The following is a 10,787-nucleotide window of genomic DNA, read 5'->3' as shown; positions in this document are numbered from 1 at the left end:
CCACGGGGTCCCGACACGGTCCGGGATAAAGGCTCGTCGACGCTTCCGAGGGGGAGTAGACCAAACTTTCAAAGGGACGTCCCACGAACGGGTGCCTCGTTATCTTAAAGAAGCTGAGAAAAACGGATGAGGAATAAGAGGAGAAGCGTCCCGAACGCGGATAAGGAAGGAGTTGGTCCGCCCCCGAAATCTTTGGGGAAAAAAATTGAAGAAGACGTAATCTTCATCCTTATACAGAGGAGGCGCTAAGAAAAACGCTGGCTAAAAGAAAGAAAGAAAAAAAGATTGAGAGTAAATCAGAACGCCTGCGAGTTAATATTTTAACTTTTTCGGAGGCACCCTTCGTTTTAAGAGTTAAGGCGAAACTCGTGGGTGGTATGTTTACCCGGTTCGAATCTTATCCCGGGAATCGCCTCGTAACGTGGAATAGAGTACAATAATGTCGACGAGGAGTGACAACACCAAAGCAGCTGGCCGTGATCGGACACACGCGAACGCCCATTAAGAATTACGAGGGACATGGATAGAAACATCCCGGATTCGTAAAGCCGAGATACTCTCAACGGGCCCCCATAATATACGACCCCAACAAGCGGAGATGAACGTGTTGAAGGATTGCTCTTGGTGCACACTTCCTTAAAGGTCTAAAACTTCCAACCCACCACGAGCTAAAACAAACCCAATGTAACGAAGGGGGATTAAGATTGGGATAATCCTTTTGTAACAGTACTTACTAGTTCGGGATGACCAGTATAAGTGGACACACACTTACTAAGCACCCTCTAAATACAGGGAAACCGCGTGCAGTTTTATATTCTCCTATTAGAATTCTTCGCGCATATGCTCTAATCCGTGCCCCAGTCCACTTCGTGCGCATTCAAAAAATTCTGCCCCTTGACAAGAAAAGCTCGTGTAGGGTTTAATAAAGAAGGACGGGAAGCTGAGACAGTAAATAAACGATTTCAGGATTTAGGGGGATTCTTGTCCCTTATAATGGTAGCGTTACACGATATGACGGAAAACAGTACTCTTGTCAGAATATCAAGAAACAACACCGTTTTGGGTCGTTTTTTTTTCTTTTAGCGTAAGGGACTAGTTACTTGAAACCAGGAAATAGACCCCATATATCCACTGGCGAGATGGGAAGGTGTCAGACTGAGGAGAGACGCGATGGGAGGTCAAGGCAGGCACTGGACATCGGAGAGAGAGAGAAAAAAAAGGGTGATCGAGGAAGCTAGTATTGTGAAGAATATGTTACAAGACACAAGATAGGAACACCCTTTCAACGCTGGTATTTGTACTCGATGATAAATTAGGACGTCTTCATAAAGAAACCATCCGGTTTCAAATGACAACTGTAGCAAAAATAGAGTTGTTAAAGTCTATTTTCGGTTGTTAGTTTTTTTTTTTTTTTCAATTGTAAAACCTTTGAGTTTACAAGTTTACAATGTTTTACACAATTACTTGGTTAGTGTTAATTTTTATAAAATTAAGTCGAACGATGAATTTATTAGCGCAAATAAATTCATGTTTTCTTAAACATATATATTGATCGATATTATTATTAGAAGTACATTATTAGAAGTAACACAGATTCGTTTAAAATGCATGTGATTTCACAGATACACGCACTCTAACGGCTAATTATTGGTTTTTCTAGAGAGAATATCAGTTAGAGTGTACTAAATGTTTTACTTCTCGTAATGAACTTCTACTATTATGCTTACTTATCACAACGCCTCTTTCATATTTATCTTATTAAAAACCCCTAAATTGTCTAAAACTAGAGAGTATTTTACTTATATAAATGTCCCGATTGGACACTAAAAGTGGTACTTATATTAATTATTAATTTATGTAAACTTCGTTGTAAATTTGTATATTTATAGCAATATTCTGTATAAAATTTGAGCACCTTTGTAAACGAATATTTTAAAATATAACTATAAATTATTATTAAATTCTTATATAAAAAATTTAAATATCTTTGGTCTAAAATTCGACTATTGTAAAGTAGCCCTATTGTAAAAATTTGGAGGTTGTGATATTAGAACAATAGTGTGTTACCACGAACTTTGTAGTGACGTCACATGCTCTATCTCTTACCTTATTTTCAGGCGACCATATTGGCAGTCGCGAGACGTCGTCAGCTTGGGCAATACAAATTCGGGACCCAATATTGACGTCACAGTTTTTCCCCCCTAGCTTCGTGGTAGCACACTATATCAGTTTCAAATAGTCTTTCTGGGCTAAGTTTCTTTTTCTTTGGTTTAAAATGTTAATTAAAATTGATTAAACTTGATTAATTGAAAAAATATATAGGCTAAGCCTAAAATGAATAATATTGGTCCCATAAATATTATAATAAAATTAATCTTAATTAAAGCAAAAATACCGGTAATTTTTAGGCTTAGAAAAGCCTCAACTTACCTGCTTCTCGCTCTCATGAACAATATTTAAAGTTCAAATTGTAAAAAAAGGAGCCTTCTAAATCTAATTCCCTTAAATCTATACTCTAACAATACTAATTAAAAATATTATATATATATATATATATTAATAAAGCCATCAAAAAAATGTAAATAAGTTTTATGGTTTAGTGTAAAGCTTAAACCATTCTTCTTGTTTTTCGTTACGTTAAAGTATTTGTACCAAATAAATGCAATAATGCCTAGGCTTAACTACTCTTCTAAATAAACTAGCAAAAAAATGTCAAAATAAGTAGATAATTAGCCTTATTCCTTATCAGCGCCATCTACCCATAGCGGTGACTTTGAGAACTACTGTAAGCGACAAGCCAATCAGATGTCGCTAAAATCTGGTGACGTCATTTTTGGTAAGACCCGAGAGTGCCAGTCAGTGACGTCACCAGATTTTAGCGACACCTGATTGGCTTGCCGCTTACAGTAGTTCTCAAAGTCGCCGCTATGGGTAGGTGGCGCTGATAAGGAATAAGACCGCTAATTGTAAAAGAAAAAATGACTACATTATGAGGGATGGGAAATATCATAAGAATTAGATCAAACCAATTAACGTTTTAAATTAAAATTAAAACGTGGTAGATAATTCTTACAGCAGTCAAACCCAGTGCAGCTAACTATAAAATATTGCCAGGAAATTTATATCACTTTGGCAAAAAAAAAAAAATAAATGGTGTATAATTAAAATAAACAAAACTACTAAAATAGCTAACGCAGCAAAAACTTCTTTAAAATAAAGCTATCAAAAATTCAAAATTGAGCCGCGGGTGGTAATTTACCGGTAATATTCTGGTTATTTGTTATTTTAACTATGGTAATTTTACATCTCCACGCAGGTACCAAAGAAAGGTGTATTTAAACTCTCATATCAGAGCTACTATCATCCTCATCATCAGTTTCGTATATATAATCACCGGTGTTAGAAGTAAATGCAAAAGACTGAGGTTGCTGTCCGTAAACTGGACTTCGAAGTACGATTATGGGTTGAGGTGAAAAAATTGTTGGGCGTCTGACAGGAGCCGCAGTTGGTCTTAAGGCACCTTTGAAACGCTATCAGCGCGCCAAAGAAAAACTTATTGTACTACAAAACGTAGGCCAATTTTTCTTCATAGCAAAAATAAAAGCATTGTGCTTTGCGTTTCTAACACACACTTTCCTTCAAAGCGGTGCAAACCTAATACTGCTCAATGGCACTATCACATCACACTAGCAGGGAACATCTTCCTTGACACATGGGCACCATTATTGTAGGTTGCCCTTACCGAAAAAAAACCTCTAAAAAACGTCTTCAGCCCAACCTAAGACGTGTTTTAGAGGTGGTTTTTTCGGTAAGGGTGAGGTGTGTCAAATCAATTCTAGTAAACGTTGCGTGTCTCAACCCCTCTACCTAACAACCCTTCTACACCCTTAAGTTCTTAAGTTCTCCACCATTGTGAAGAAAAAGGGAAAACCCCACTCCTAAGCTGCTTTCCTTTGTCCTCTACTCGCAAGCTCTTAAAGGGATAGTCATGGGATAGTCATCCATGTCAATCACAAAATTTTGGATCATAAATTTTTCCCAAGAAAGTATATAAAAGGACTCATGTTTAATGTATTATATAAAATATGCAGTGTAAATATTTAAGGCACTGTAATGAGGTCACCCCTCACGCCCTTTATCTTCACCCATGTCAATTATGGAATTGTTACAGAGACACGCGCTAAGCAAAGGCCTGTCGCCAGCTACATAGGGTGTTTCCGCCAGAGTAAAAAGGGGGAAGAAATAGGGGCGAAAACCGGTTTTTAGGGGATGTCAACATGGCGTCCTAACGTGGCCAGAGCGGGGAGCCGGCAAGGGGAGAGGAAAGGGCGAAGGTAACTTGACGTCACGCGCAAAGACCCTATATCTTCTCCAGCAGAAAGCGACACCTTTTTATATTCCTTTTTTTTGTGATGTTTTTGATTTTCAAATATTAAAACCACCTTAACAGCTTTAATTTTTGCATTTTCAAGCATTAATGAAAATAAACCTCAGTGCCATGGTCAAAATCTTACGCTACTATCCCTTTAATATACTAGATTTACTTGGCGGAGTCACCATGGTTCTGGCAGCCATATTGGTGGTGGTTTTTAGCTTTGGACAGTAATACAAAGAGCGATATCTATTGCTTTAAAACCCGTTACTTTTAATTTAAAGCATTTTTCGCATATAATTCTCATTTCGCAGCAACAATAAAGAGATATCATGAAAAAACTTACATTTTCTCCATCTTCTTTAGCCGAATCTCTCAAGGCACTGATGGCGCAAAAAGGCAAAGACCCCAAAGTTAAACAGACCAACAACCACCCCAATGAAATGGCCCATTTTGGATAAAGGTAGCCATCCCGAATCAGAACATGCGATGACATAATCAAGTAAATCAGGAGAATGACCATGATGGTTATGGGACCCAACATCAACCATAAGAAAATCAGAATGAACGGTGGTTTCTTTCCTGTCATATCTCGAATGGAAATGGAGAGATTTCCAGCTCCTGAAATGAATTTATTAGTTATACGTGATTAATTGACATTAAAATTAAGTTGATTAAAGTGAAATAAATTAATAAATCGTGATTAAAGTGAAATTAATTAATAAAACGTGATTAAACTGAAATAAATTAATAAATCGTGATTAAACTGAAATAAATGAATAAATCGTGATTAAACTGAAATTAATTAATAAATCGTGATTAAAGTGAAATAAATTAATAAATCGTGATTAAACTGAAATAAATTAATAAATCGTGATTAAACTGAAATTAATTAATAAATCGTGATTAAACTGAAATAAATTAATAAATCGTGATTAAAGTGAAATTAGTTATAAAACGTGATTAATTTTTCAAAATTTAAATCAAACTGATTAAAGTTAAGTTACCATAAATCCAAGAAATTATCACAAATTCTAGAAGAGCCAGAATATTTGTGCTCAAAACTGAAACGTAGTGATCAGTCAGTTGAAAGAAATAAATGCCAGATTGCGTGATGTAAGGTGTGCTGATTATCAATGACAGGATGCAAAGGAGAAGGAGAAAGATGGCTTGAGCGTGAAAGTAATGCTTGATAAAGTCACTGTAAACTTCCTTCAGGGCTGTTAATAATGTCTGCATCAAAGTAACCTAGACATTTTGAAAAAGGTTTTCGATTAATAATTAGTTAATTACTTCATATTTGAATAATGAGGTCAGATGATTAATAATATTATAACGTACTTGGGAATCCATTGCCAAACAAAAGATAACCATAAAACAAGCGATGGACCAAAATGTTGGAACAGGCAAAAGGGAAGTTAATTCGGAAAATGCCAAAAATACCAAACCAGGATCTAGAACACAAATACAACCCTTATTTAAAACATTATTAATTCCCCTCAACATGTCAGGACTCGTAATGACTTGGAAAATATTAAAAACTTGCCAGTTATAAGCCGGCTATAAGACTGATATTTGTATCTAACCCTTTATATAGAGAGAATTCAATAGTCCGCTACCACGAACTTTCTCGTGACGTCATACCCTCCTATCTCTTACTTCGGTTTTTGGCGACCATATTGGAAGTCGTCAACTCAGGCCATACAATTTAGACTACCAATATTGACGTCACGTACCCGTAGCTCCTTCCCTCTCAGTACCACTCTATAGAGTGCTGTCAGAAGCGCCGGTGTGACGTCACCCTGCTGTTTTTCCATAAAGAAAAAACGGTAACTGTCATGGCCGCCCATTGCTAAAGGCAGAGTTGTGACGTTTAACCTTGGATCTGACGTCACAGCTGACAGCACTCTATAGAGAGCTATCTAGGTAAAGGTAAAACGCCATGGGCTTAGCTTTGGCAGTGGGCGGCCATGTTTGTTTCAAAGGGGAAAATATTATGGGTGACGTCACACTAGCGTTTCTGAGATAGCTCTATTGGCTGAATAGTAGGTCACACCCTAAAAAGTCTTACCACGATTCTGTCAGCCATATTGGTGGTTTTCAGCTTATCCTCAGCAAGAAACCTCAAGAATCTCAGCTTCTCTCCCCAAACGAAACCTCTCTATTTTAAACTTATATTCCCCATAATACTTTTAATTTTAATTACTTTAAAACTTTATCACGCCCTTCATTTATTAAACATCCTTTATAGTTTGTTCTTATTCTTTGGCCTATTATTTACAATAGACTAATGGCACCCCATGTTATTTCCCTATAGAGCTTAATACAGTCGAAGGCAGAGGGCTGCCATTACCCTATTAAGTAATTAACTTTATTATTATAAGCTTACCATGCTGTAAAGTAGTTTCAATTGGTGTGTTAAATTTATAGGACAGATGTCCGATGGTGCCAAAGACAATGCAGCTTACAATTAACTGAGTGTAAAGATTAGACAGCACTGAAATGGTGGTACCTCTAATAACGAAACAATTGAATACAACATTGAAACACCGTAAAAGGTCACCGTAATTCAATTCAATTCAATATTGTATCGTTTTTTTTGTACCTAAACATATTGTAATATTGATTATCGCAAGATCCAACTGCAATTCCAAAGCCAAAGACCACACCCAAGGAATGTATAGTTTGCGCTAAGGCGTATAGCCAAACCTTAATATTTTGAAGTCCTTCCCATTGAGGAATGAACAAATACATAATTCCATTTTGAGAGCCTTCAAAGGCGCAAACTTCAAAGATCAAAACGATAAAGAGGATGTTGGGAATGGTGGCCATCATGTAACGCGTGTGTCCAACAAGGAAAGTCGGTTTCCTAACAGCCACAAAAATGAAGATCCAAGCGAAAATCATGGCGGCTAATAACTCAAACCTTAAATCACCCAATTCGTCAATTCCTTTTGTTGTTTCCAGCATTTTTAAACTAGTATAAACATTTACTGTAATTTAAGAGATTTACCCAAAATGGATGAAACGTTCAACATCATTTGTCAAACTTACTTGAAAAACTCAACAGCGGGTGTTGTTAAATTCTTAGTGATATTCGATTTAGGTAACCCTAATACTTTCATGCCAGTTATCGGATGATAATGGTGCGTGATAGCGGGAATAAAAGTACCGTTGCTATCATAATGCGCTATGTTTCTGAAAAAAATCAATTACTTTAAATGAAAGTCAACATACATTATCATAGTTTATACATGGATGAAGGATGCGCGTGAGGAAATTTGTTTTCACTCTACAGGATAGGCAACTCCCTATCTCGAACGACAGAATATTCTGTATACACTCCGTTACAACGTCGGTTGTCAGCACGCGCAAAGCTATTTCTCTATGTAACGTAGCTTTGTACGTGCTGTCAAGAGGCAAAAAACTTCAGGATCTTCAGGATTTAAAATATCCGCGAATTTTTTAGCTCGAGTGCACGGACCTCTAGACCTTAGTTTCAAATGCGTGTAGTAGACTGTATGCAATTTCACACGCATTTGAAACTAAGGCCTAGAGGTCCGTGCACTCGAGCTAAAAAACTCGCGGATATTTTAAATCCTGAAGATCCTGAAGTTTTTTGTCTCTTGACAGCACGTACAAAGCTACGTTACATAGAGACCTATCTTTGAGCGTGCTGACAACCGACGTTGTAACGGAGTATATACAGAATATTCTGTCGCTCGAGATAGGGAGTTGCCTATCCTATAGCGTGAAAACAAATTTCCTCACGCGCATCCTTCATCCATGGTTTATATATTAAAATCATACGGTGGTGGTGTTGGATTTTCCTCACAATCTTTTGTGTTCCATGCATGATGACACTGAATCCAACGTGGGACCGAATACAATGAATTGAAGAAGTAGAACATACCCCAAGAGATGACCACACTATAGCAAGATGACAACCAAAAAGTGGCGGCTATTCCGGCTAAACCAACTCCCTTCATTAATGGACAAAGTCTCTTAAATGCCATGATGGCTTGGGCTTGAGTGATTTGACCAACAGCCAACTCCATACATAATAAAGGGGCACTACAAGCAGCCATCAAAATTATGTAAGCGCATAGAAATGATCCACCGCCATTGCTATAACAAAAATAGGGAAATCTCCAAACATTGCTCAGTCCCAAAGCCTGACAAATGCACAAAATGGCAAAATCAATCTTGTTTTTCCATGTCCATCCATCTGGTCTTAAATTTTGTAATGAAGTTCCCATGTCTTCTCCGTCCCCTATTCCTTCTTGTTCGAACGAATACGAAGCAACGGTACCTGTAGGAACCTTGACGGGTTGCTTTGGTTTAGAATGTTTCCCAAATCGAAACAAATCAGGTACAGAGACAGACTGTCTTCGAGCTTCAATCATGGGATTGTAACTATTCATGGTCAGGTCTTCCATGGAATGTTTAATGGGTTTAGAAGTGAATGAAATGGATCTAGTCAACTTGATATTATTTTTGAATGACTGTTGCTTTTTAAATTCCCTATTCTTATTTGAATTTGATGAGAAGACATTGCGAATTTCGGAATCAGACTCTGACAAGTCAGAATTAGAGTTTTTGGCATCAGGAAGACCACGTTGGTAAGTACGAATCTGTTCCGATAAAGGGATATTTGGTAATACCGGTGGTGGTGTAATCGGGCTGTTTGGATCAATAGCACCCCCAGTTGCTCCTGGTGAAGATGGAAGAATTAAAACACCCGGTTGACCATGGGATGAAGTGGTTTGCTCTTTAGGTTTCCTTTTTTCCCGCTTTTCTTTACTCGCCGAACGCGGTCTTTTTTCCGTAAGCGTAAAACCCGTAGGCGGAGTCTCAAAACGATAATAATAACTCATTTTTAATTTAAAAGTTTTCCTTTAAGCAATCAAATTCAACCCAAACAAACACAGGAAACAATCCGCCAACAATTCTGAAGTCCTTCGGAGGACGGGGTCATCTCCGCTCTACCGAAGTACCGATTACTCACTGTAGATGTCAGACTACACTCTGTGGGCTACCTATAAAAATGAACCCGGTTAGAATGATGACTATGGATAAGCACCAAATAGATAATAGGCATTCTTTACTCTACGTATTAAAAATATGCAAATTATCTTGCATAACATTGGATTTCAAAAGCGCCTCTTTTTAAGCGCGTTCAGTGCTGTCAATCAAGTAACAGGTTTCAAATTTTTATTTTGGCGGGAAGTTCAAACGTACAAAAATGATAACTTTTCGTATCGACGAGTGTAGAGGTTGAATGTTGTGGGAATTCATCACTAACTCGTCCCACGATCGTATAAATTTTATTTAAAAAAAAAATCGAAACTAAAAGGAACAAACAAGGACGCCTGTTATTCAAATCTCGTTTGACCAGTTCTCTCGTTGCGCCATAATTTTAAATTTGGCTCAGGTTGCTCCGTTTTCTCTTTCGAAAAAATAAACTGTCTGATAGAGGAAAAGGCCCAGGAAAGGGGGGGGGGATACGTAGAAAGTTTGCAAAACTTAAAATTAAATAGGTCATACTATTGCCGGGAAATTTCACGCGTTTTATTTCAACAAAACCAACCCTAATTTAAGCCTGACAAGTTTATAACAAGTTGGGAAAACCAAAATATTACCTCTCCGAGTCAAGAGAAGGACTACCTACAAACTTATTTACCCAGTTATGGAAATGTTTCTTTTTTTATGAACAAATACTGAAGTTAAAATTTATGAAATATTAAAGCAGTATACAAAGCATAGCAAATATACTGTAAATCAGACGACATTTTACATCCAATAAGGATATACTTGTACACATTAAAATCATCCGATGGGGGAAAAACCGGAAATGAAGAGATAAAACTTTGGAGGGATATTACCTTTACGTGTTTGTAAAGGCCCAATTTGCTACTCCTCAACTGTATACCCTCTATGTTCAAAGCCATATTCACAACAGGGTTGCCATGTAAACACTATCCTCTCCTTTCACCTCAACAATTTTCTTAGTTTGTCAACATGACGATTAAAGTTACATAACACCAAAGCTAATTTGTGGCTACACACACTGAAGGTAAATGCGCACCATAAAAAGCATGAACACACGAAGCTATAATCCGATTACGATCAGACCTTTCACTGATCTGGGCTGCGTTCAGCAGAGCTCACCAAAAAAGACAGCGGATTTTGGAAAACGTTTTCTGGTGAGATCTGTCGTCATAGCTTTTCTCCGGTCATCGGTCTTTTAAAAATGAAGCTAGCGCAATAAAGCGTGCAAGGTACAAAGGCTTAACAAAAATTGTATGATAACATATTTATGGAGATAGATAAGAACAACTTTTATAATTAAACATAGAAACTAACATGTCTCTTAAACTTCTCGCCGCTCTCGCGTGATCAACTTGTTTCACGC

At 37.4% G+C, this 10,787-nt stretch overlaps 1 protein-coding gene across 2 annotated transcripts; it reads right to left on the bottom strand.

Moving 5' to 3' along the window:
* Positions 1–78: 78 nt before the first annotated feature.
* LOC149610086 (sodium- and chloride-dependent betaine transporter-like) lies at positions 79–9,361 on the bottom strand. 2 transcript variants are annotated; one of them, XM_089859796.1, is made up of 8 exons: positions 8,183–9,361; positions 7,427–7,570; positions 6,978–7,349; positions 6,762–6,886; positions 5,714–5,826; positions 5,380–5,620; positions 4,719–4,993; positions 79–261 (listed from the first exon to the last, which is right to left on the bottom strand). In XM_089859796.1, exons 1-8 carry the CDS (start codon positions 9,247–9,249, stop codon positions 100–102), a joined length of 2,499 nt encoding a protein of 832 aa, XP_089715922.1. In that variant the 5' UTR covers positions 9,250–9,361; the 3' UTR covers positions 79–99. The 2 variants fall into 2 exon arrangements, with proteins under 2 accessions (XP_089715922.1, XP_089715921.1); XM_089859795.1 differs by lacking the exon at positions 79–261 and adding an exon at positions 1,386–3,530 and having other exon boundaries at positions 8,183–9,358.
* Positions 9,362–10,787: the final 1,426 nt, after the last annotated feature.

Source organism: Phalangium opilio, unplaced genomic scaffold (genome assembly GCF_054372755.1).
Source record: "Phalangium opilio isolate 3A_F unplaced genomic scaffold, DU_Popi_V2 ptg000344l_1, whole genome shotgun sequence".
Classification (NCBI taxonomy): domain Eukaryota; kingdom Metazoa; phylum Arthropoda; class Arachnida; order Opiliones; family Phalangiidae; genus Phalangium; species Phalangium opilio.
The sequence above is the reverse complement of the archived record's forward strand: the minus strand, read 5'-3'. Positions and strand labels throughout refer to the sequence as shown.